Source organism: Sciurus vulgaris (genome assembly GCF_902686455.1).
Source record: "Sciurus vulgaris genome assembly, chromosome: 1".
In the NCBI taxonomy this organism is placed as follows: domain Eukaryota; kingdom Metazoa; phylum Chordata; class Mammalia; order Rodentia; family Sciuridae; genus Sciurus; species Sciurus vulgaris.
Genome location: NC_136461.1, coordinates 87,441,568 through 87,469,043, shown reverse-complemented (window position 1 = coordinate 87,469,043; position 27,476 = coordinate 87,441,568). Strand labels below are relative to the sequence as shown.

Here is a 27,476-nt window from a genome sequence, read left to right as displayed (position 1 = left end):
TTAAATAAGAAAACAATCTTCCCTTAATTAAAACTATTCTTTTCTCCAGGATCAAGGCATAGCTTGATCAGGAATAGCTTGAAGACTGTCTCCCAGAACAGTTTCTTCAAGATTCAGAACCGACTCCATTCAATACACTTGAACTTCTTGGTAGATTTGAGATTATATAGTGAGAATAAACTCATGGATAAAATCTATACACAGTTCAAGTGGAAAGGTCTTTTATCTAAAGAAGGGAATAGAATACTTTTTATTAAAGGAAGCAGAGGCAACCAGGATCTAAGCTATGCCTTCAGGAATAATTCTAGACACATTCATGAGGTACCATGCAAATGGTATCTCCAATGACATAGTCAAGAGTACTAACCTATCCAAATGGTCACCAACACTCAAAGAACACTCAGTGTTCAGGATCAAAACTTAGCAATAACCTTGTAGGACAGATCAGCTGGCCCAGTTTAGAAGACAGGACTCATACACACCCTGCTACACACATGCTAGTGGCTGTGAGTGTGGTATAATCTCTGCAACCTCCCCAATGTGTTTAGTTCTGTGTTCACCACCCTGAATTTCTCATTGAACACCCAGAAATATGACTGTTGGAGTGCTGTTCTCTTTTTAATGGAATACTCACAAGATGCATCCAGAGGAGAAGAGACTTCATGCTCACCCAACTGGTCAGCACTAGAGCAGGGAGGCTGGTGGATGTCAGGCAGTACACAGTGACTGCAGGAAGTCTTATGGCCCTCATCAAATGAATTCTGCAGGGTTTCTTTCACTTCCTCCTCTTCCTTCTGTTCCTCTTTGCTCAGCCTAGTGGGATAAAGAGTATGATTAAATAAGAAGAACTGGATGCAAGAGCCCCAGGGGTTCCTGATAGAGGCCACAGGGAGTGGTCACAAAAGGTCAGGGGTACTCCCTTTAAAGAGAAAGAAACTAATTCTTCTGGATAAGGGTAGAGTGTAGCTACCTTCATGACATGAGACAGGAGGAGAGGTTCATTACATCATCTGGATGATTAGCTTAAGTGGAAGTGTCTCAACTCTCCCTGTATGATACAACCATGACCTACCAGCACACAGAACATATAAAAGAAGTTATATAATATATATAATATATTATATATATATAATCCAATTTTATGGCTACAAAAAGCCTGCCAACAAATTAAGGTCAACCATAAAGAAAAGTTATACATCTCATCCTCAATTGATCCATATCATATATATATCTTATCCTCAATTGATCTGGTATGTAGATTCTGTGAGTTAAAAGAAAACTTTATTGAGGCTGATTACTTCTACTTGCATACCAACCAGCACCACAAGGACAATGGACACCTTGTTAAAAGATGGACTTCTTAATTGGTTAGAAATATAGTCATACCAGCACTTTTTGTTTGCCTTTGCATGTGAAATGTGGGCTACTTTGGACCTCTTGGGTTGCTCATCTGAGGACCCTCCTTTTAGTTTACCCATCCTCTCACAGGCCCTTAATATTCATTGTTACCTGGGAGCCAGTGAATCTGCTTTTTTCCATTGACCTCATCTTCACAATTCTCTGAAATCAAATTGAGAAATGTCCAGTCAGGCATTGAGTAGTTCCAATCACTCATTACAAACACAGTGGAAGCTCTGAGCATGGACACATAAACATCAGTGTGGGACCTTTGGATGGGCATGGCATTCTTCTCTGGATGCAGCTCATGAGGACTCCATTGGAAAGAAACTTCAGTTGCACCAACCATACCCCAAGTGTTCAGTGCAATTTATGAGGGTGTACATAGGACTAACCAGATTGCAGAGGTACCAGGAACACAGAGTAGTTGGGAAAGTCACAACCCAAGGCACAGGCTGACTAAAACCTGAGAATGAATTGCAGGACTGTGGAAGGAGTCCTATCCTTCCACAACTCACTCACACATCCACAGGACTCAAATAATAACAGAGGAATAAATCTGAAAGAAATACAGTCTCAGATGTAAGAAGAGCAATCCAGAGAAATTGAGATGCTAAAGTAGAAAAGGTAAAAGCAGTAGAGGAGATTTTAGTTAGTGACATCTATAGCTACAGCATACACATAACATAGCCTAGAAGCTGCAGGAGGAGGGTGGATCTCCACATAGCAGAGCTCAGGTATTCCTGCTCTTCCTCCATTTGCCCACACTCTGCTGCTACCCTGCAGCCTCCTCCTTCTAACTACCCAGGAAAGAAGCCTCCTTGGCAACAAGGGAAGATCATACTCCATCCACAGCTGAGGCTTCCGGAACCCACTGGGTGGCTGGCATTTGGGGTAATAGGTGTGTCAATATAGTTAGCAAAAATAGTCTTTTCAGGAATTCATGTCTTTAGATAGTACATCCAGCTTGTCATGTTAAATATTTTTCCCTTAAAGTGTTCAGGATATACATCTTTCATTTCTTAATACTCATAAGGAATGCCATGCATAGAATTAAAGTGATCAGTATTATATTGGCCAGCAGACTCCAGGTTTGCTCACTGCAGACATTAAACCAGGAATCCTAACCACAAACATCGTGGTTTTGCCTTAAGCATCACATTTCTTAGTCTGATGCCACTACCTGATGCATTTATTTGCAATTTGAGCCACTTAAAGACCAATAAGCTTTCACTAAATGAAAAAAAAAAAAAATACTCTGTTCACTAGGGAGGTAAACTGAAAAGAGAACCTCACTGAAATTCGGATTTACTTCCATTCACGTCACCCAGGTGACCTAGTGTGATATTTAAGAAATAATTTAAAGGCATACTGGGAGTAAACATTTTAGAGGAGAGACCAAACAGACATTTGAGAGTTATCAAATTGAAAATTTAAGGTCATTTGCAGGAGAAAGGAGACTTTTTATCAACTGGTGCCTGAACAAGTGGATATTTACATCCCTCAAAAATGAAACTGAACATGAACCTTATACTTTTCACAAAAATTAAATAGAAAGAGATCATGGACCTAAAATATAAAGCATAAAATATTTAATAAGCCTTCTAAAAATGGTGAATAAAAGGATTTGATCTAAGAGACCTGGAGTATGGACTTACCTTCTCAGGCACAACACCAAGGCATAATCCATGAGAGAAAGAGCTAAGTTTCATTTTGTTAAAAATCTATCTCTGCTCTGTGAAAAACAATGTTAAGAAAGTTAAAAGGTTTGCCATATGTGGGGAGAAAAGTCTTGCAAGTACACAACTGATGATACACAAAGACATGATGCTTTGAGCTTCTCAGTGAGGGAGGGATGAGTAGGTGGATGACAGTGAACATTTAGGGAAACTGTGTGGAACTTCACGTGGAAGATATACACCGTTACACATCTTCCAAAGTCCACAGAATGTACAAATCAGAGCAAATCCCACTGTAAACTATTGTTTTTATTTAGTAATAATTTATGACTGTTTCTTCATCAGTCATGACAAACATAAAAATTCAGCCTGGGCTATTATGAGGAGAAATTCCCTCTATGGAAGTTGTAGAAGTATAAAGCAACATTCCTATCACCAGATGGCACTGTCAAGGCCCAGAACAAGCTCCAAAGGCTGAAAGCCTATATCATTTTTTAAAGTGCATTCATGAACATTCCTTTCCCACATGATAGCTCCAACTACTACCAGATCCTTATTTAGAGATGGGCTCCTGTCACATCCCTGTCCTCTTTAACATTAGATGGATGCTGCCTCCTCATCCGGAGACCACATTCTATCAGGGAGAAAGAACAGAGTTGCGCTGCCATGACTTTCATTTGTGCACTTGCTTTTGTGTTCCCACACAGGCAGCCCTGATGTTTCCATACCCTAATTTTGACATGGAAAACAGAAGACCTGGTCAAAAGATCACTTTGGGAGTGGAACATTCCTTGATCCAGGGACCTTGGAGCAGCTCAGTGTAATTAGGACTTCTGGTCACATTACCTGAGCTGAGCTTGCAGGCAAGGCACTCTGTCAGCCTATTTCCTTGAGCCAATAGCTCGTGAAGGTGGTGTCCCTTGTGGCAGTTAGAGCCTTCCTGAGTGATGATGTCTTTCAGAGTATCATTGATTAAAGATGACACCTCTCTTCCTTTTCGTAACATTTTTTTTAAGTGGCAAATCTCCAGGGCTTGCACTTGAATTTGATGATCAGATTCTCTGAAGTGGAATAGAAGGAAATTTAAGCCTGCAGAATTACACAATAGATTATATGGACTTTGACAGGGATTTTGGTGAGAACATGTCCATGGAACCATCTAAGCAGAATTCTCTTAACCAATGGAGAAAGAAAAAATAATAATAAAGTCAAACAAAGCCTCCTCTGTATCAGAGAGTGCTCTGTAAGATTCCTAGACATCATCTCATCTACTCTTCCTTATTCAAAGTCAAGTGTGTTCCTGAATCTCCTTGGTAAAGATGCCCCTTCAATTCCTCTTTTGGTCAGGGACATTTCTATGTGGACATAGAAATAGTGCATTGTGCCCGGATAGGATGGAATCCATGCTCATAAACGAGTCCTGATTCAACTAGCTGGAGTTAACAGGAAAAGGAATTGACTGGCTCTAAAACTGCAAACGAGGTATTTTTTTTTTTTTTTATGAACCATTTGAGTCCATCATTTATCATATTATGTGGATCCAAATTGTTTAAATATTTGTGAATATACCTTTCATGTGACTTTGTGCCCTTCTTAAAGGTAGATCTTCACTCCCCCAGCTGAGCTGCCCCACTTCAGAGTCTCACAGACCTTCCCACCTACCTGCACTGTGCACAGCCCCCTTACCTCAGCCTCTTGGCCAACAGCAGCCTCTCTGATAGCTTCCCCTCCTTCCACTGCAACTTCTCCCCCAGCACAGACTCGATGACATGTTTGTGCTTTCCACACGCTGACAAAAGACAGATGAAGCTGCCTCAGTGGACAGTTGGACAGGCTGCTATGGGCACTGCCTTCAGAGGAGGAGGCAGGCCCACCCCAAGGACAACAGGAACTTCAGTCCCAGAGCCTATACTGGGCCTCCACAGCTTTAAATCTCCACAAAAATATGGTATTTTATTACTTCTTAATTTATAGATGAGAAAAGGGAAGTATCGTGGCTGTATTTGGCAGTCAGGCTCACATCTGACTCTGAATCCTGGCCCACTATAATTAGCAAAGCTAAAGCCTCTTAAATCAAACCCTCAGGCTCACTTGAGGTTGAAGGACCCTAGGACTGCAGGGCTAAAACTTCCCTTGTGCTCAGAATTTCAAGACTAAGTAAGTATCTCAAATATTTTTTTAAAAATGTGTCTGGATGCTTCTGGGTAAAGAATAATATTTAAGACCTTAAAGACCTGAAAGAAATTTACCCAGCAGAAATAAATTTGTGTTAAATGAGATGCAGTATATCAATGAACTTCCAGGGTTTACTCTGTTCCAGGCAAAGATTGAGGTAAAACCTTTATGAGAACTAACTCCCATGTACATTAAAACTCATAGTAGGTACCATTAAAAACCCCATGAATGGAGTAGGAACCTAAAGACAGAGAAGACAGGATACCTGGATTACAGCCCAGGAAAATCAGTGCCCATAAACCTACACACTGTTACTTCAACAAGGTCTTGGGGGATATCTTCCTTCCTACAATTACAATTGTGATTCAAAAGTATTATGTTGGGCTGGGGAGATAGCTCAGTTGGTAGAGTGCTTACCTTGCAAGCACAAGGCCCTGGGTTCAATCCCTAGCACTGCAAAAAAAAAAAAATAAATAAAATAAAATAAAATATCTTTTGCCCTTTCCCAAATCTCATCTACTGACTTTGTAAGGCTTCATTTTTAATTTTTTCTGTAATCATTTTTCATTGAGAAAAATTATAGCAATTAATATTTGGAAAATCTATGTAAAAAAGGCAATTTTTGGATCAGAGGTGGCAAGATTCCTTCTAACAATGGGGATTAGAACACATCCCTATTTCCCAGGATTCCTGGAATCCTAACAGCCCACCTTGAAGAGCAGGTCAAAAGCTCCCTTGCTAGGCTGAGTGTGGAAGGAGAGGACCTGCCATAGAGAGCAGCTTGAGTTTTACTGGGGATGATGATCTCCTCCACCAACCCTCATTCTCACTTTGGTCTCATATATGTGATAATTAAAATCCTAGAGATTTTTCTGTACCTGCTGGCCATCTATATTCGGCAAGCACAAAAGGCCTATAGTTAGGCTCCTTCTAAAAGGCTTCCAGAAGACTGTTTTTAGTGTGTAGTCAAGATCATAAACACCCTGACTCACCTATGTACTCAAGGTCATAAACATTTTTTTTGTGGGCATGTGCTCACTATGTGAACTGTTGGCAGTATGCCTTTGTTGTTTGACCTGTATATTTTAAAAAACCTCAGACTGGGGCTGGGGTTGTGACTCAGTGGTAGAGCACTTGCCTAGCATGTGTGAGGCACTGGGTTTAATCCTCAGCACCACATGTAAATAAAATAAAGGTCCACTGACAACTAAAAACATTAAAAAATAAATAAAAAAGGCCTCAGAGAGTGAAATGGTAGCTGAAAAGCTGAAAAACTATCTGAGGCCTATTACTGCCTCCAAATAAAGAGTCTACTATCCCAACCATGCCTCACATTTTTTTCCACTTGCCAGAGCCCCAGATCTTGTGTCCTGGGCCTGAGCTCCCATAGGACAACATCCTCCAACCCTGAGGTTCACCAGCTCAGGAACAGACCTGTAAGGTGCTATAGATTCTCAGATGTCCCAGAAACACTTTCCACTGCACTGTGGGGAGAAGAATTTCCTGGATTCATAAGAGCCAGTGTCTCAGGAATCAGGAATTTCTCTTCACCAGCAGAGTCCCTGGTCTTGGAGGTGTCACTTCTGGATACCACAGTTTCCATTAGCAGCAGACTGCTTTTTAGGTCTTTAAAGAAGGTATTGTGCACTGCCACTGTTCTCAGCATAATCAGAAAGTGCTGTCCAACCAGGACTCAAAAAAAGCTTGAACTGAATGGAAGATCATTAGTCTCAGACTCTTAGACCAACAAGACTTTTTGAGGCCTGTAGCATCTGATATGATACGGAGACAATCCTGGTTTAAAAAAAAAAAAATAGTGCGAGATACTCTAGAGAGAGAAAAGGCTATTCCATGCTTTCAGTAGAAATCAGCAGCTGGCATAATAACCCTATCTCCGCCCTACACCTCACTGTCAACTAGAAGTTGTGCAACTCTTTCTGCCTCATTTTTCCATTGCCATTATATTGAAGGTAATACACCAACCCCTAGACTTTTAGTAAATTCCAATTTACTTTAAGGAAAGGAAGAGAAGAATTCATTTTGGAGGGCATCTTCTATCTTAGAGAGGAAACAGAAGATCATTCATTTGGTGACTGCGATCCTATGTACAACTTACCACATTTTTGTAGCTGGTTTGCCAGGGAGTAGGCCGTAGCCTCTGATATAAGAAGTTTTCATAGAGGTCTCTCAACTGCTGTTTACTTTCTGATAGTTGATGTTGCAATTCCTGGATGATTTCTTCCAGCTTTACTTTTTCCCCTACATCAGGCAAGATGGTAGGTACTACCATGATGACTGTACACATACAGCCAGGGATTGAAAAGAAGAAACCCAAACATGTTCTATGTTAGAAACAAATCAAATCAAGTAGGATTCATCAGGGCTAAAGGAGGATAGTAGCTGTAATCGTTAACTTACTGTTAAGAAGAGGTTGATCACCAGCCTGCAACACTTGAGATTCCTTAACCCCCAAAACAAGGCTCTGGATGAAAGAGCTAAGAGCTGAAGGCTCTGCCTGAGTTCAGACTCAGACAAGAGTGAGGAGGTAGGACTGAGTGTGCCAGGACTGTCTAACAGAATTAAAAGTTTGGAGATTTCATGGAATATGGGTAGCCCCTGCCTTCCAGGCTGGTCCACAGACTCATTGATCTCTTCAGAAGGTCACCACAAATGAGGAATTTCTACCCAAAAGGCAGTCAACAGTTGTTTACCCTCATGCCAATACTCTCTTCCGCACCACTCCATAATAACCCTACTTGTCTCTGTTCATTATTGGGCATGTGGAAGATTATCAATACAGAAATAGTTTCCCAAAAAGTTATATTTTTTTCAGGGCTACCCAGAAGTTACCTCATCATTTGCTTAAAAATGCCTAAGTTGTCAGGGTAAAACTATGATGATATTCTCTGAATAATCATCCATGATTTCTAATAGGTTATGTATAGAACAAAAACCACTGTAGAACACTAAAAAAGTACATTATTAAGTCTTTAAATTTTTTCTGCTGTTTTTCAATATTATCATCACATTCCATTTTCATGTTAGTAAATTTTTTCTGTTGTTTTTTGATATTATCATCACATTCCATATTTATGTTGGTATCTTTTCTCTCACTAGACAGTTTTCAGTGTTTCAGTAATCCTAAGTCAAGTTTGACATCCCTACCTCTTTACTTTCTCCTCTATGACTGTTCCTTTGTTTTTGTTTCTTAAAGTTATTAAGACTACATTTAATATTTGGTAGCTTTGGATTTCATTCTAGCCACACATGAGTTTTGTCTAAGATCAATGTAATTAAACAATTCATATATATAACCTTGAATACACGTACAGGTCATGCATTTTGGGAAGAACTGTAAATGTGATGCTATTTTTGTTGTCATTCACTTCACTCACATATCAAACAATTCAGGAACCATGAAGTGTTTTATGGACGCTGCTTAAAAAATTCTGTGTGACCTTTCTCAGCCAACATCATTTTTCAATTAGTCTGTGTAATGACACTCATCTTGACCTGGTTGGGGAATCACTGCATAGACTCATATTTTTCAGGCTTATCCACTCCCTCTCTGTGAGGCTTCCCTTGAGTTTGCTACTATCTAAATATGATCTGTTAATGGAAAACATGGAAGGGACCCATGCTAAGTATTTGTGAACCTCAACTGTGGGACACTTGGAGAATTTCCAGATTCCTTTTGTCCTAAATCCTCGATAGGTTGAAAATCCAGTGTCGACTCTGCTCTATATCGCCATCTCCCATCACCAGGTTGGGCATATTGGTGTCTGTTATCGAGGTTCTCACCTACTGAAAACTCTGGCTGAATTTGGTACAGAAATTTTAACCCCCTTTCTGTAACGACTGGCATCCCCATCCTCTGCATCGCCCAGTGTAATTAACACAATGCTTTACCCACAGGGGCTCAGCAAATGCATTCATTTAATTTACTTAAAATGCAAGTTTTCTAGATGAGTAGAGATGCTATTTATTATATGTATTGAATGATAAAAAGAGAAGCAAAGCAGGAGTGTTAGCTTACTGTTTCTAAGAGCACTCATTGTTCATCAACCACTTGAATTCCAGAAAGCCAGGATTTATCCCCACACTGCCCCCTAGCTTTCTACTGCAAACACAAAAACTATTTCAATCCTATCTCTCCTATTTGATGTGAAATTTGAGAAAAAAAACAAGAACTGCAATACCACCAGTGTTTAATCTGCTTTCATGTGAAGAGACAATACTAAATTAAGGAAGGAATACCATAATAATTTAGAAAAGATAAATGGAAGAATCTCAACTTACTCCTTTTTTCTTCCAGCTGGACACAACACAGTCAGTAGCTATTGACACTATCAGTTTCATCTTCAGACCTTGACAGTGGGGATTGTTCTGAGCCAGCCTGGAGCCCATGCACTGGTAATAATCTGAGAAGTAAAAAATCATTACCCTTAGACAGGTCATCCTGCTGTTGAAAATAACCATGTATATCAACACAGCATTGATGTTTTCTGACATAGCATTGACTACTTCCTCCGTGACCCAGCTGTCACTTCTTGTGCCTTGCTGGTCACAAGATTGACAGTTTTGTGAAGGCTGGGAGAATGTTTCATTTGTCTCTCTAGACATAGTTCCATGCTCAGGGCCACAAAAGGAGGAGGCTCTCAGCAGTGTCCATACAATGAATGCATAACAGTGGTTGCAAAGCTCCTATCATCTCACCTACACTCCTGCCCAAGTGTCCTCTTTTCTCCCAGGATGCAACAACTTCTCCTCCTTAGAGAAGCATGTCCTAACTATCCCTTATAACTTTCCACTATGCAAACCAGTGTTCTCATGGGCTCCTGCTATGGGTCATCTATGTTTTTAGAACAGATGTCTTGACTCGCCTACCCAGACTCTGTGCTGCCTCAAGACCCCGTTAGGAGCACTACCATGTTTTACTGAAACTGCTGACATTCTCCCTACAACTACTTTGCTTTTTTCAGGGAAATCTTACTGATATCCTAAGTCCAAGTGTTTAATACAGGGTAAGAAAAATAATATATTTAACAAATATATTGTGTGCAAACCTTCCTCAACTGAAAGTTCAGGACAGCATAAGCATCACTAATTCTGGTGCAAGAATCCTTTTAACTTGGCTCTGCTTAAATTAGAGCAGAACTTTTTAAGACACAAATGGATTCTTACAAATTCTCCAAGCATTCTGAATTCCCTTTAGCTCATGTTGGCTGGGTGGGCATCAACTATGAGAGCGGTTCCAAATTCAAGGCTCTGAGATCTAGGGCAGGGCCTCATGCTTATATCATCACCCTCTTAGAATTGATGCTTCCATGTTATGTCTTCCTGCTCTGAGTCTACCTAGCTCTACTCCTTGGTCAGGTGCACAAACTCACTGCAGTGGATGTTTTTCTCCCAGTTGCCACTGCTCAGCTCAGGCTGCTCCTTCAGGGATTGGGTGATGTTAAGCATTCCTGTCTGAATGCAACTAATTCTCATTCCAAGCTCTTTGGTTTCTACCTGTTCCACTACTAACTTTTTGGATTACTCACAATCTCCAAATCTTCTGATTTTCTTCCTTCCTTCCATCCGCTTCCTCAGTTCTGGGTTCTCAGAAAGTGGACTCGGCTCAGGATCTTGTGGAAGACACATGGAATAGGGCCCAAGGTCAGGTCTCAGCTGCAGTTCCAGGTCACATTCATACACTTCTTAGTTCCTGATAGACACCTTACCAAAGAAGAAATATAGTTGATGTCAAATAAGCATTTAAAAGATGTTCAAAATTATTTTTTAACTTTGGCATTGAAAATTAAAGAAAACTGAGATAACTTGACACAATTGTTAGAATAGTTCAAATAAAATATTGACAATTCCAAATATTGTTAAAGAAGTGGATGATAGAAATAGTCATTGCTGGTAGAAATGAAAATGATTAGTCACTTTGGAAGTCAGTTTGGTGGTGGTTTTTCTTTTCTTTTCTTTCCTTTTTTTCTTTTAACAAAACTAAATGTATTCTTACCATATAATCAAGTAATTGCCATCCTAGATATTTATCAAAATGAGATGAAAAGTTATATTAACACATACAGAACAAAATAAAACTGCACATGAATGTTTGTTGTGCATTTATTCTTAACTGACAAAAACTGGAAGTAACCAAGATGGATGAACAAATTGGTGAATACCTAGAATGGATGAGTATTAATTAATAAAATGAAGTGAGCTATGGAGCCATGAAAAGACATGGAGGACTTAAAACATATAATATGAGAAAGAAGCCAGTCTGAAAATCTTTGAGATATACCATTACAACTAGAGGGCATTTGAGAAAGAGTAAAAAGATGAGCAGTTGCTAAGGAGAGGCAGGTGGGATGTGTTCAGTGGTGAAACTTTCTGTATGATGCTGTAATTGGGGGTAAAGGCATCCCACATTTGTCAAAACCATCAGGACTGTATAATGCAAACAATGAAATCTAATTTAAACTATAAATGTTAGTTAATAAGATGTATCAGTATTGGTTCATTAATTATAACAATGTACTATATTAAGGCAAGATACTAATAATATGAAAACATATTCAGGGAAATGTGGTATGCAGGAACTGTGTACTATCTGCTCAATTTATGTATAAACTTAGAAGTATTATAAAATAAATATCAGGATGGAACAACCCCCAAACAAATTGTTAGTGGCATCCTGTGTGCATGGTTAGTAGCACTTGTTTAGGGGCACCAACATTTTAGACTCATTTTATAATTGTGTTAATCGTATTTCTGAAACTGACAAAATTTCTAAGATAAATAATTTTGGGCTCATGATTTGAGAAGTTTCCATCCATGGTCACCTGGACCCAGAGCCTTGGGCCTTTTATGAGACCAGACATCCTGGTGCAAAGGTGCAAAAGTAATTCAGTGAGAACCTCTATTCATGATTAAAACTTACAATATGTTAGAAATAGAAGAGAATGTCCTCAGCTCATAAAAGATATCTGCAAATATGCCACAGCTAACATCACACTTCATGGTGAAAACCAACCCCCCATGTTGGTAATAAGTAAGGATGTGAACTTCACCACTCATATCAACATTTTGTGCAAGTATTAACCAGTGCAGTAAGGCAGAAAAATAAATAAAAGGCATTCATTTGGGGAAGGGAAGAGAGAAAACTGTCCCTATTAGGCTATGATTCTTCATGTAGGATGTTCTGAGAAATCAGATGGAAACAAACTCTCCAAACTTCCATATCTGACAGAGTTAAGCAGTTATGGAGGGTGCAAGGTAAATAAACAAAACAAAACATATTTCTGTATATAAGCAATATATACCTAGAAACCAAATTTTAAAAATCAATACTACCTAAAACACTTTCCCTAAAAAGAAATAGTTTAATGTTTCTCTAAAAGATGTGGGATGTTCAAACGCAAATGCTTTATGATAAAATATGATAAAAGAAGGCATAATTAAATTGGGAGACATAATCATTTGTGGATTAGAAGACTCAACAGAGAAATATCTACATATACCTTCAATTTAATACGATACCAAATAAGACACTAGCATAGCCTTTGTAGCTATAAATAAATTCCAAACTTTTGTGAAGATGGAAAAGCAAAACAAAATAACAACTGCAATACTTTCTATAAAAAAAAGAATAAATTTAAAGTAATTATGCTACCATACTTCAAAACATTATAAGAAAGCAAAAGATGGGATAATATTGGCTATTGACAAAGGCCTTAATTAATAGATCAAATTAACAGAAAGATTGAGAGTCCAAAAGTAGGGCCACAGAAGTATGGGCAATTAACAATTGACAACAGTGCCAGGGCAATTGAGGATCTTCAGGGACTTGGTACTCAGGTCTTCTCCAGGCCCTGCCCTGCTAGCAATTGCCCCACAAGGGGAGAGAAGGGGGAAGACGATTACTCACCAGGTTACTCCAAGGAACCCAGCAACATTCTGACTTGGCTCTCAGTGAGTAACAAAATTGTCCCATTCCCCAAACAATGACAAGAAATGTCACAGGTACAAATGCCTGAGGATTAGGTTTGTACCTTCGCTCTAGAACCAGGTGCTAGCATGCTCAAGGACCTGGGTTCTATCCCCAGCACAGTAAAAAAGGTGGTGGGGGTGGACCGTTTGATTCAAACAAAGTGCAGAAATGTTCCAGAAATAGGACCCTAGGTGGCAGGAAGTGACAACCTTCTTGTGAATGCCTGGCTCCTCCCTACTTTCATCTCTTCCCCCGCCTCCCCGCCTTTTTTTTGTTCTGGGGATGAACCCAGAGGCACTTTATCTCTGAGCTACATCCAAGCACTTAAAAAAAATTTTTTTTTTTTTTTTAATATTTCGAGACAGGGTCTCACAAGTTGCAAAAGACCTAAGCTGCCAAGGCTGGATTTCAACTTGTGATCCTCCTGCCACTGGGATTATAGGCATGAGCCATCACACTTGGCTCCCATCTTCTTTTTTGGGGTGTCTTTTCTTCCTCCCTAAGCTACCTTTCTTGGGTCCCACCCATTTCAGACCTTCCAAAGAGAGGCCTGAAAAACTCTCATATTTTACATTCTTGTAAGCACTAGAAGTTTCAAAATGAGCGGTTTTATGGTGATCATTTTAGGTATTTGTAAATTACTTTCACAGTTCTTAATTTTTTGTTGTCTTTTCTGTTTGTATGTTTGTCTGTTTATTTGTTTGTTTTTACTGAGGAGAAGAGAACAAATGTGTCTCCAACTGGTCATATACTAAGGCATTTGCTTCTGGCAACAGGAAAAAGGAGTGCCAGCTCCCTTTCACCCCAGGAGGAGGCTGCCTGGGTCTTGGAATCCCTGGCCAGATTCCAGGGGATTTGTGGGGATGGAGGCATTTACCTGGAGACCCCTGTCGGAATTTGTGATGACAGAACCATAGGGTCACTATCCACAAAAATGGGAATGTTGGGAATCTGCTGGTAGGCAACTGGAGAGGATTCACTGACAATGAAATGAAATGCATCCAGTGAGTACTGGACCTGCAATCAGAAGATAAAAAGCTGCACCATGCTAATGGATGAAGGATGAAGGAACAAGAGAAACGTATTTGCTCTCCTGGTTCATTTTCTGTCCAGACAAGCAGAGGGGAACATCTCAGTTACCAGGTGTGTTTGGGGGTCATGTGTGAAAGAACACTCTGAGCACAGGAGTTAGTAGCCACAACCTTTTCAGTCATTGAGACCTTTCACCCTCAAGGCCCGAGGATCACCTGAAAACAAACAGTATGGGACTTTCCTGGCTGTTGGGTGGGAGCAGGAACTCCTAGGCCAGCTAAGGGCAGAGCTGCAAGGGGCCAGGCAAGTTCCCTGAGGAAAGATCACCTCAGACTTGATTACCCTGATTGCATGAGTATGCATCTTCCCTGTGAACTGTACCTTGTTGAGATCAGGACTTCCTGGACCCGGGCTCCTGAGGAGTCAGCAGGAAAGTACCTGGGACACAGGTGAGTGGGGCAAATGGTAGCAGGGTCAGGGACCTGGAGCAGTGACTACATTATGCAGCTTCCATCCCTAGATCAAACCTTTGTATTCCCTGAACTAGGATGGGGTGAAGGGGCGGGCTGTAAGGCTTCAATGAAAGGCAAAAGCTAAGTCCAATCCAGCGATGTTGGAGGAACAAGTCTACTTTGAGAACCAGTTCTGGCTGCAGAATAAAAGACAGCTTTATTTTCCACTAAACAGAATGGTCCCCCAAAACTTGAGTTGGATCACATGGCTCAGAGTCCATCATTACACCTTGGAAGCATATGAACAAGGAAGTTCAGGCTGTGGGTGTCCATGTCCTTTCTCAACCAGATCTTCCCCCAGAATTTCCTTGGCACTTTTCTTTGTCAGTTAGGATCCTAGCCCTGTCAATCTGCAATGAGGCCTTTCCTGGCCTGCCACTGCCTGTGCCATTGCCACCGCCTCCTGGGGCTGCAAACATAGTGAGCAGTGATCCTCCCACCCCCCAGCGCTGCCCAGCTGCCCTCACAAGAGGGCCTGGCTTGGGCACCCACCGCCCTCCTCCTCCTCAGGTGCCCCCAGGCCCTCTGTGCCCTCTGCCCTCCCTGCCCAGTGCCATGCACCCTGACTGCACCGCTGATCTCTACTCCCCACAGCACCTCCTGGTCCTGCCCGCCATGCCCAGCCCAGTCGCAGGTAGTAGGGCCTGGGTCTTCGCCAAGGTAAACAGCCTAAGGAGACGTGAGTACTGGGGCTTCGAAGCTCACGTCCAGAGCTGGGGTAATCAAGATGATTCCCAATTGGTTTAGAAGCTTGGTTGGGGGAATCTAGTGAAGCAGTTGAGGCCATTAACATCACCAACAATGAGAGAGTGCTTGTGGAAATTCTCAAGTCAGTGAAGAAAAAGAAGATAAAACACGAGATTAAGATTCTGGAGAACTCTCACGATGGAACAGATATCATTAAGCTGATTGATACTGTAAAAGATCCTGTGTCAAAGACACCTGCTTTATATCAATAATACATATTTTAAGCAACTCCACCAGATCCTGACAAACTTTGATATCTGGTTTTATATGTAGGAACTAAAAGCTCTGGATTAATTCTATAGCAAGGGAATCACGCACAGGGATGTGAAACCTCACGATGTCATGTCAGATCACCAAAGAAAGCTAAGATGGATAGACTGGGGCCTGGAGGAGTTCTAGCACCCTGCTCAGGAGTACAATGCTCCTGTAGCTTCCAGGTACTTCAAGGGACCAGAGCTACTTGTGGACAATCAGATGTATGATTGCAGCTTGGACAAGTGGAGTTTGGGCTGTATGTTAGCAAGCATGGTCTTTTGAAAGGAACCCTTCTTCCATGGACAGGACAACCATGACCAGCTTGTTTGCACTACTAAGGTTCTGGATACAGATGAGATGTACAGGTATCTGAAGACGGGTCATATAGACCTAGATCCACATTTCAACAATATCCTGGGACAACAGTCACAGAAATGCTGAGGAACTTTATTCACAGTGAGAACAGACACCTTGTTCACTTATGTCTTCTGGACAAAGTTCTGTGATATGACCATCAACGAGACTGACTGCCAAAGAAGCCACAGAGTACCCATACTCCCACCCTGTGGTGAAGGAGCAGTCCCAGTCTTGTGCAGAGAATGCTGTGCTTTCCAGGGGTCTCAAGGCAGCCCGGCAGCCTGATGTAGACTGGAGAGCGAAGGGTAGTATGGGATTGATGTTTGCCAATAAAACCAACCTCCAAACACAAATCTTGAAAAAAACTATAGTGTGATAAAAAGAAATTCTAATCATTTCTTATAAAGGCAAAAAAACAGTAGAGACCTAAAAGTCTGTCAAAAAGAAAGAAATTCCCCAGTAGTAGTTCACAGGGAGCTGCTGTTGTGGCATCCTAGCCATGCACATAGTTCAGAATCTGAAGAATCTCTCCCTTTGGAATGCATGGGAGATGAGAAACTCAGAATTGTTGTGCATTTATCTTCACTTAACAGGACACCAATATTGAATTAACCCATTTGGTCAACAAGCTCTGAATATCTGACTTCCTATCTATTGCACTGTGTTCTGGTTTCCTTTCATGAGAATTTAGGTTCAAGTTTTAGTGAAATGTCAGCAGCCTATCCTGATGCACCAGCCTCATTTATGAAAAAGAGATATGAAAACAGTGGTGGTATTTTTAAAAAATATTTTACAAATTCATGTTTTATGTCTTTTTTTTGTTGTTGTTATGTGATATGAGCTCTCTAGGAAATGTCTCTCATCCTTGCAGTTTTCCTCTAAGTGTATTCAGTGTATTCATTTAGGAGCAAACTGCAGGCAATTTTACAGAGTCCTCTGATGTCAGGAGACGTCATTTTGAATCTTGAGATGCCATCAACAGGTCCATCTGTTTCATTAGCAGTTCCATGCTAAGTGGCTAACTGGAGCTCACCATAAATCTTTGTTGATTTGCCTAACCATAGTCTCATTGCTGGTTTTGTTTTAACCCCACCTCCCTACCACCTTTTTTTTTTTTTGGTAACCTTGTAAGGAAAACTTCACCATTTCCCATCACATCCCTGTGTGCACATCTATTTTTAATGCACCTCTCTGAAACAAGGACCCTCCTTCCTTCCTTCCTTCCTTCCTTCCTTCCTTCCTTCCTTCCTTCCTTCCTTCCTTCCTTCCTTCCTTCCTTCCTTCCTTCCTTCCCCTCCTTCTCCTCCCCCCCCCTTCCTTCTCTTCCTCCTTCTTCTCCTCTTCCTTCTTCTTCTCTCTTTTTAACAACCATAACTAAAGCCAAAAAGTCAGGCAGGTTGGGGAAGGAGAAAATGTCCTTATTATGATTTATTCAGGAAAAACTTATTGAAAAAAATATATCCCCAACCTTTTCCCCTCTTTGATCCCCATGACTATTACCAGCTATACTCATGGTAATATACATTTTAAGCTCTGATTTGTGAATGTGATGGCAAAGATAAGTCTCTCATGCAGGTACTGACATTGTATGGGCAAGGCCATTCCATAACTGAGCAAAGAAGAATAACAACAGGGGTGTTGGGGAATGAAATTGAGCTCCTGGACCCAGTGTTAAAAGTGTTTTATCCACTGTGCTAAATTTCATGTTAGCAAAGAAAGCTACTTTTTTTTTTAAAATAGGGCTGATTTCATTTTGGGGACTTCTCACCAACAAGGTTTGCTTGTTGTTTCCCTGTCCCCCACATGAAGAGTCATGCCAGAGCTCTTTATTAACTATTTAATAATGCCATACATTTTATGAGGTTAGATTGTTCAAAACATCTGTTTACAGTCCATATTTACAGTTCACGTTCCATAAAATCATATTGGTATTGATAGCAGAAAAAACAATTCGATAATGGGAAGAATCACCCCCTCTCACATTCTCTCTGCCTTCTTTCTAGGTTTTATTTCGAGAATGAGAATAGATCCATTTTGGATTTAGGAATGGGCAAGAGCATTTTAGGTCTCCACTAAATCCCTCTGCCCCATTTGGATTGCTAGTGTTACAAGATTCCTGCCCTCCCAGTTATGCTTTTCTTTTTCTTGGTAATTGGCCTCTTCCCAAGGTTTATGGGCACTTATGACTTTGGAACAGACTTTCTTTTTGACTGGAATTCCTCTTCCTCTTCCTGCTCCCATTCAATTCCTGATACTTGACCACTTCTACCTCCTTTCTGTCTTTTCTCTCTCACTTATTTCCCCCAGCTTCCTCCAAGTTGCCATAATTTCATAATTTCTCCTCCTCTCCTTCCCCTCAGCTAGTCCTCCTTTTCTTTCTATTCCCTCCCACGTTGCCCATAACTGCTGCTGTCTGAGAGCATGGTGAAGGATGATTATCCTGTCAGGAAGTTCTGAGGGTCTCTGCTTGGAAGGACAAGTGAGGCGATACCAGCCCAGTTGCTGAATGTTCACAGTCATTTCTGCAGACCTCGGGTAAGACTGGTGAATCTGACACAACTCCATATTTGGGGTGACCCAAAATAGGCAAGCTCTGGTTATGACAGGCAAAATCTACTGCCAAATTCCAAGGAATTTGAAACTTTCAGGGGCTCTTTTCTTTGCAAGCTATCTCAGGTGGGAGGATATGGGTGCTTGCTTGTGGTCCCTGGAAGGTGACACAAAATTGCAATACCTAGGATGTAGCACCTAGGAGCCACATCACCTAAGATTCCTGCACCAGTGCTGCCTGACTAGGGTGAGTTCAAAGAAAAGCTATACTTGGGCTCAATTAAGACAGAGGCAAAGGTTACTGGGGATTTAGGTGCCCACAAGATATTGTCCCCTTTTATCCTCCTGGAGCCATCAGGAGCCACAGCTCCCTATGCTCTTGTCTCAACACTTGGGGGCACTGCTTACTCCAATGTTCTAGGACATTCCATGGAGTCTCTGTGCCTCTGAACAATGAGTCATCCTAATGGAGTGAATCAAGAACTGAGTTGTCCACCCAAAGTGGAGAAGTGCTGGACTGAAAGGATAAAAATCACAGGCCAATGTAGGCCTCTCTTGGGGGCAGAGGGTCCTCTGTTGTGATTTAGATTCAAATTGAAGGCGAACATTCCAAGATATAATGGCAATACTGTGACAGGCCACCCAAGGCCTCCAGTGCTGTGATAAGATGTGTTATTTGATCTAATTAGATAACACTATTCTTTTCTGAATTTATTTGTTCTCTCTCCCTGATTCCCCGTATCATCCTTTATTCTCCCTGTTCCTTTTCTCTTTGTTCTCACCCTGTTGCCACACTATACCGCTGTTCAGCATAGTTTCAGATGGTATCCACTAGATGTTTCCAGGGACACTTGGTTCAACTGCCAGCATATAAGTGTTCAAAAGAGCTACCTTTGAAAGCCTTCACACCTCCCAATTCTGGGAACCTTAATGACTAAAAGTTGTTAGGCCACGTGGAATTCTTGGTCTCTCCCCCTACGACATTGTGGCAGAACCTCTTATTTCATGGAGTATTTACTGGGTGCTTTGGTACCTGGCCCTGCACTGGGTGAGGGGCTGCATGTGGAGGGAAGCCCAGTTCCCTGACTCATGGACTCCACCTGTGGAGGTGTGGAGGCAGCGTGGTATGGGCACAACTCTGTGGGCACAACCTGCCCATGTCCTTCCTACTTTCTGGTCTATTGGGTCCTGGGAGACTGGCAGTGAACATAAAAAGTAATGTGTACTGAAAAATGGCAGATGGGTTATTTCAGAACAAGGGACTATGGCTGCCCCTGCAGGGAGGCAGTTTCTGAGAGGGGAGGAGGAGAAGGTCATGGATCAGCATTTGGGTGTCAAGTGAATTAGCCCATTCATGTCCAAAACTAAATTTGACCAAAGGCAAGACTCAGAATCTGCAGTACCAGTGGGATTTGACTAAGAATAAGGAGCTGTGGAGCATCTTCTCACCCACTGATAACAGCCTATGGTTTTACTGTGTTTTGTGCCTGTGCTATAATCAGCACATGACTGTTTTGGAAGACTGGTGGTTCAGGGTCACACTAGGATATTTGGTCTTCACTTTAAACTCTTTTCCCAGCTTCTGAATCTCTCTCAGAACTTACCATTCTCTGAAATTGTTTTGATTTGTCATCCTGCAGCACTGTTCCTCCTGGATTCCTACTCTCAAAGCTGTGGGTGTTGCTAGGGCACTGTTAAGGCCCAGTGGTTGTGGGCATTCACTTAATTCTGTCCCAAGAAGTGGTTTCTTCCTGTCTTAACTGATGCCACTGGTCTCTCTCTTCACTCTCCAGAGCACAGAGGCTACCTCACTGGCTACCTAACTGGATTCCAGGGGATATCAAGGACCAAGCATGGAACTGAGAAATGACTCTGAATCCAGGATGGTGCACTCCTCCAAGGAGTATTGACTTTGCCATCACAGGATGCCACCAACACTTTGATTTGGGGCACTCAGTTACTTCCATGGCTTGACAATTTTGGGGCATGCTGACATTTGTTTAAGAATACTTCTAGGTTTACAGATAAATTGAGCACAGAATACACAGTTCTATATACCCCTCTTCCTGCACAGATTTCCCTATTAGTATCTTGCTCAATGTAGTACATTTGTTGTAATTGATGAACCAATATTGATACATCTTTATTAATTAAAGTACTTGGTTTAACGATTTCATTTTTTTGTGTTGTACCACTCTATGGCCAATCCAGAATGTCTTTAATCCCATTATAGTTTCAAACTGAATAGTTTCACTATTGAAAATATCTCTATGCTTTGTCAGTTTATCATCTCTCCTCTTTTTGGCAATAGCTGTTTACTTTACTATGACTTTGACTTTTCCAGAACATCTTAGAGTTGGAATAGAATGTTGGATAGTAGGAACATTTTCAGACTGGCTTCTTTCTCACATTAGATTTTTAAAGTTCCTCATGTCCTTTCATGGCTCCATAACTCAATTCATTCTGTTTCTTAATAGTCTTCCACTGTAGGGATAAACCACTGATTGTTCTTCCATCACTTAGTGAAGAAAATCTTGGTTACTTCCAGTGTTTGACAAATAGGTATAAAGCTGCTATAAACACGTGTAGTTTTTGTGTCTGTGAATATAAGTATTTGGCACATTTTAGTAAATGCCTCAGACTGTAATCACTTGCTTATATGGTAAGACTACATTTAGCTTTGTAAGAAACTGCTCAACTGTCTTCCAAAATGGCTGTATATTTTATCATTTCTACCAGCAATGTCTGAGTGTCTCAATGCTCGACATCCTTGACAGCATTTGGAATTATCAGATATTTTTATGTTAGCAATTATAGTAGATGTGCAGAGGAGGTATCTCATTTTTGTTTAATGTTCAATGTCACAGTGAAAAATAGCTTTGGACATCCTTTCATAAGCTTACTTGACATCATCTATATTTCTTTTTTGGTGATGTGTCCAGATCTTTTGCCCATTTTTAATTGGGTTGTTTGCATTTTTACTACTGAGTTTTAATAAGTTATTTGTATATTCAGGAAACAAGACTTTCATCAAATCCAAATTTTGTAAAGATTTTCTACAGGTCTGTGAACTGTTTGTTCATTCTCTCAACAATACTTTTCACAGAGCGGAAGATTTTATCTCAGTGAAGTTCAACTTGCCAATATTTTCCCTTCATGGATTGGGCTTCTGGTGTTGAACATGAGTCAGCAACAAAACAAAGATTGAGTAGATTTTCTCATGTTATCTGTTGGGGGTGTGTTAGTCCTTTGACAAAATACTTGAGTCTGGGTACTTTATATAAAAGGAAGAGATTTATTTTGCCTTAAAGTTCTGAAAGAGAGATGGGCAAGCACGTCAGGCTGATGTTGAGTTTTGTTGCAACATGGTAGATAGCACCACACAGTGGAAGTGTGTGCTAGAGATGCCAAAAGGTGAGAAAGGAAGTAGGAGGCACTGGAGACTTCTTTTTATTACAACCTGATCTCACAGGAACTGACCCAGCTTTGCCATCCTTAAAGAACAACATTAATTACCCCAATGGTGGTAACCCCTCATCTAATCTCTTAAAAATCCCATCACCTCAATACTGCTACAGTGGGGAGTTAGCTTTCATCACAGGACTCTTCAGGGGACACATTCCAATCACATCCACACCATAGCAAGGACTCTGACAGTTTTACACCTCACATTTATATATAATGATTCATACTGTGAAAGGTGTGAGACCTCCCTCTAGGTTCCTTTTTTGCATGTGGATGTCTAGTTGTTATAGCACCATTTATTGTAGGAACTCTCCTTTCTCCATTAAACTGACTTTCAACCTTTGTTGAAGATCAGTTATCTGTAGGCCAGTTCCTGGCCTCTGTATTCTTTTCCATTGATATTTCAGGGTTGTTTTCTTTCTTTCTTTTTTTTTTTTTCTCACCAATTTGATACTGTTCTTACTGTAAGAACAAGTTACCAAGTTCTAATGTTTGAGTATCAGTCTTCTGGGAATTTTTCAGATCTTCATTATGAAAACCTATTTCGTTTTTGTTATGGTTTGGATTGGGAATGCCCCCCAATGGCTGGTGTCATGAAGGCTTGGTCCTCAATGCTGCAATGGTAAGAAGTGGGACTTTCAGAAGATATGGAGCATGAGGACTCTGATCTCCTGATTGTACAAATCTACTGAGAGCTGAGTCAACTATGGGGAAGTGAGTGAAACTATAGACAAAGGGGCAGGTTTAGAGGAAGGAGGTCAATGGAGGGAGGCCCTATAATAGTATTTCTTTCCCTTTACCCTTTCTTTCTTTCTCTTTCCTTTTCTCACTTTCTGGTTGCCATGAATTGAGAAGTTTTCCTCCACCACATCCTTCCACCATTATCTTTTGCCTTAGGCCCAAAGCAGTGAAGAGAGCCACTCATGAACTGAAACCTCTGAAACTATAATTCAAAATAAATCTTACCTCCTCTGAATTCTTTTCTCTAGGTATTTGTCATGGTGAATAATAGTTTCCCAGAGTTAAAACTTTCATAAGTGTGGGGATCCTCCTAAGCCTCAACCCCGAGGAATTACAACTTTTAAGCCAGGCCCCCCTCATGTTCTAGAAATTTGTCAGTTACCATTTAAGTGTTCTACTACTTGCTGATTCCAGCAGCTTCTAGTGCTGGTGGGCTGTGATTCCCTGCTTATACCTGATTTTTAAATTTGGACTGGGTGGTTTCTCATGGAACTTTATTTCAATACAAGAAGAGCTGTTGATTTTCAGTTTGTTCAGCTTTTTCTTTTTGAGGACAGGCGATGACTCCCATGCTCTTTGCATGTTGGAGTAGAAATCTGACATTTCCTTTCAAAATTACTTATAATAATCTTTTTTGTAAATGTAGAATTTAATAATTTTAGCAGGTATATGGAACTATGCAACCATCACCAGTATCACATTTTAGGATATTTAATCGCCTACCTGATTGCATTCCCTTGAGTCTCTTTGCACTCATTCTGCCATCCCAAGTCACCACACTGGGTCTGAATACAAGAAAAATTTGGAAAACTTTAATCATTTCATTTTGATTTCTATTAGATTGGGACTTTATGTAATGGTTCATTGAGTTACTTTTCAGACCAAAAGAGGAGAGGTGGCATTTGGGGGGCTTAATTTGGGGAAAGTCAATACTAGTGTTTATTTATTTGTGTCCTTGGTGACTGGTACTTGTGCTTGCCATAAAATCTTGTCTGATAAAACTTAGCTGAAAACATTCTGCTGTAAGAAGCAGAGACAGATAATTTGCAGATAACGGGATCTGAAGCTAAATATTTCACCATCTTTATTCTTTCAGAAATTTGGGAGAAAACATTAAAGAGTCATTGAGTGACTGCAATGTCCTTCATGTCTCTTACTTTTCTAGGGTCAGACAAGTCACATGAATTGACCTTAGGATCTTTGCTATAATTCTTTGATGATTTTATTTTTATTTTGGCTCTTACAAGTATTATCACACGTCTGAATATAAAAATTAGGGGAGTAGAGATAGTCATCTTTACTGGTTTCCTATTGATAGAAAATAGATAAAAGAACCCTTTTGATTCTTTTCTTGGTTTCCACCTTCCATTATTTTTTACCTATTATCACTTAGAGATCATCGATCCCATGGTGTTATACAACAATCAGGTTTCCTTCACTTACAGTGAAGGAACTATCCTGTGCAAGGTCATTAGGAGAAGATGCATATTCTTTTCTGCCAAGTATGATCCGAGTTTGTTGGCTAGAATTCCGTAACAAGAAATGTGACCAAACCAAAGACATAGTAAATAAAAAATATTAAAGAGCAAGGCCTGGAATGCCCAACATCTTTTGGAATCAATAATGCCCCAGGAACCCTTATTTATCAGAACACTGCAAAGAAAGTGGAGCAAAAGACAGTAGGGTAGTACCAACCATTATGACTGACATTGTGGTATGACATGCCTGAACCACACAGAAAAAACTGAGTCTCCTTCCTGGTCTGCAGTGTTACCTTACCAGTGAACGGAGGATCTACTGCCCTCTCCCACACTCCACCCCCTTGTCAAACTGCCATGAAAGTCAAATCTACTAGAACCAAAGGGGATTGATTTGTTCCTCTGCTTTGAAGGGACAGCCACTCTGCCTTCTGGACCTTTTCCTTGAAGTTTTCAATCAAGACCAGGTGAGCAGCTGGAAAGTCCAATCCTTCAGTTTTTGGCATTCTGCATGTACACACCTGGGCTCAGCATGGAGCTGCAAGAGCAGCAAGACATGAATGAAGTGCTGACAGACTCATTGCATGAGGTGTATTTGGCTCATTCCAGTTGTCATGACTTGCCTGACTCCCTCTAGCATCCACTGAGTCCAGCCTCCTCTGAGGAGCATGTGGTTCACTCTACTCTGGATGTGGCCAGTAAGTACATCCATTACAAGGAGGTTAAGGCTACTGGTGGCTTTCCAGGTAGTCTCCCTATTCTTTAATTCAGCCCTCTGTGTAGGTTCAGAGGTCTCCGTGCAGGCAGGTCCTGTCGTTGTTCACTGGGTTGAGTCAAACACTAAAACCAGGTTTGAAACCCAGACATCAGGTGGGTCAGGCAGCTTGCACTCTTCCTACTTCCAGCCACAACTCTCCCACCCTGGCACTCACTGGCAAATAAGGGGTGTGGAATGATGCAGGCATGGGAGAGAAGAGTGAATGCATCCAGAGAAACTCAGTTCTTCAACATGCATATTCCTCGTCATCTGTCCAAAAGAGTGATTTGCAATGGGTCATATCACCTCTCCTCTACTTGTCTTGTTAATGTCAATTCTCAACAGTGTTCTTTGAGCATTTTTGGTTGTCCAAGGATGGCAAAATTACTTACATTTTTGGAGATGGTACCATGGTTCCCTTCTTCAGAACCTATGTATTTATATACATTTTTGTACATATTTTCACATCTATATTCTTGAGAACATTTAAGTTTCCTGATATACATTTTCATTCCCTAATCCTAACCTGAACCAAAATTTGTATATTAACTCTAACTTTACAACTTCACCTAAACAGAATTTTATAGAAAATTATATAGCATATTTGATATTCATGTGTCTTTCCAGTTGTATAAACAAAACTCAATGGTATATTTGCATATATTGTTATATACTCAGATATATAATTGATCATTTCATCCACAAATTTAAAAAGGCACTTACAGAAATCACATTAAACTATTCCTTTTTTCTGAATCTATGTATTTATACACATTTTCATACATAGTTTCAGGTGTACATTCTTATGAATTTTCTAGTTTCCTGATATAAGTATTTGTTTCCTAACCCTCCTATCCGACCTAAAATTTTTATACTATCCCTATATTTACCCTATACCTTAAAGGAATTATACAGGAAAACACATATAGTAATGTGATATTCATCTGTATTTCCACTTATTTATATAATATTCAATGGCATATTTCCATATATCATGTTATTCACATATAATTTCTCAATACTTCCACAAAATACAAAAGGGTATTTCTATGAATCACATTAAACTGTTCCTTTTTTCAGAATCTACACATTCATATACATTTTCATACATATTTTCACATGTACATTTTTATGACTATTCAAGTTTCCCAATTTACATATTCATTCCCTAACTCTAACCCAACCTTAAATTTAATACTATCCCTCTCTTTCCTATATAATTATAGCCAATTTCACAGGAAAGTAATTTCATATAATGTGTATTTCCACTTATACAAGTAAAAATGAAATATTTGTCTATGTATATTTGTATATATAATTTATCCATGCATCTGCAAATTAAAAAAGAGTATTTATACAATCATGTTTATTTCATTTTTATAACCTATGCACTTATATACATTTTCAGACTTATTTTCATGCGTACATTCTTATGAATATTCAAGTTCCATAAATACATTTCCTTTCCCTAACCCTAACCCTAATCTGACCCCAAATTTAAAATTAACCAATCCTTACCTCTATAGCTAAACAGAATTTAATAGGAAAGTACATATAGTAATTTGATATTCATGTGTATTTCCAGTTTTATATATATTTCAATGATATATTTCATATAAAGTTATGTATTCTTATATATATCTATGAAGCTGTAAATTAATAAAGGGTATTTATATGAATCACATTAAACTGTCCCATTTTTCAGAATCTATATATTTATCACTTTTCATATGTATTTTCATGTGTACATTATGAATATTCAAATTTCCTCTTATACATATTTGTTCACTAACCCTATCCCTAACCCAACCACAAATTTAATATTAACCCTTTCCTTGGCCCTATAACTAAACTGAATTTTACAGGAAAGAAAATACAGTAATTTGATATTCATGCATATTTCCACTTATAGAGCCCATTATCCATGGTATTTTTGCATATATGTCATTATATATTTCTATATATATTATTTGTACATGCATCTGCAAAATTAAAAAGGGGTATTCATTGAATTATAATAAAGCATTCAATTTTTCAGATTCTGTATTTATATACATTTTCATACATATTTTCACTTGTACATTCTTATGAATATTCAAGTTTCTGGGTATACATATTTTTTCATGACCCAAAATTTAATACTAATTTTACACTTACCCCAAACCTAAACCTTATTTTACAGTAAAGCACATATAATAATGTAATTTATGTGTATTTACATTTATATATACAGTATCAATGGTATATTTGCCTATATATTAATATATATTCATATATAAAATTTATCCTTACTTCTGCTAATTAAAAACAGTATATTACAAATTATATTAAATTTTTCCCTTT

General features: G+C 39.8%; 1 protein-coding gene and 1 pseudogene across 4 annotated transcripts; one reads left to right on the top strand and one right to left on the bottom strand.

Moving 5' to 3' along the window:
• Positions 1-571: 571 nt before the first annotated feature.
• Positions 572-26,473, bottom strand: LOC306639413 (uncharacterized protein). Of its 3 annotated transcripts, XR_013757640.1 has the most exons (7): positions 23,622-26,473; positions 10,799-10,973; positions 7,369-7,547; positions 6,804-7,046; positions 4,764-4,866; positions 1,510-1,560; positions 573-813 (listed from the first exon to the last, which is right to left on the bottom strand). XR_013757640.1 is itself a non-coding variant. In XM_079102920.1 (6 exons), the coding sequence occupies exons 3-6, from the start codon at positions 7,428-7,430 to the stop codon at positions 751-753; spliced, it is 279 nt and encodes a 92-aa protein (XP_078959046.1). In that variant the 5' UTR covers positions 7,431-7,547; positions 10,799-10,973; positions 23,622-26,473; the 3' UTR covers positions 572-750. The 3 variants fall into 3 exon arrangements, 2 of the variants coding, with proteins under 2 accessions (XP_078959046.1, XP_078959045.1); XM_079102920.1 differs by lacking the exon at positions 6,804-7,046 and having other exon boundaries at positions 572-813; XM_079102919.1 differs by lacking the exons at positions 4,764-4,866; positions 6,804-7,046 and having other exon boundaries at positions 574-813.
• LOC306664880 (casein kinase II subunit alpha'-like) lies at positions 15,356-16,518 on the top strand (annotated as a pseudogene). Its single transcript has one exon. The product of its transcript is annotated as a casein kinase II subunit alpha'-like (transcript).
• Positions 26,474-27,476: the final 1,003 nt, after the last annotated feature.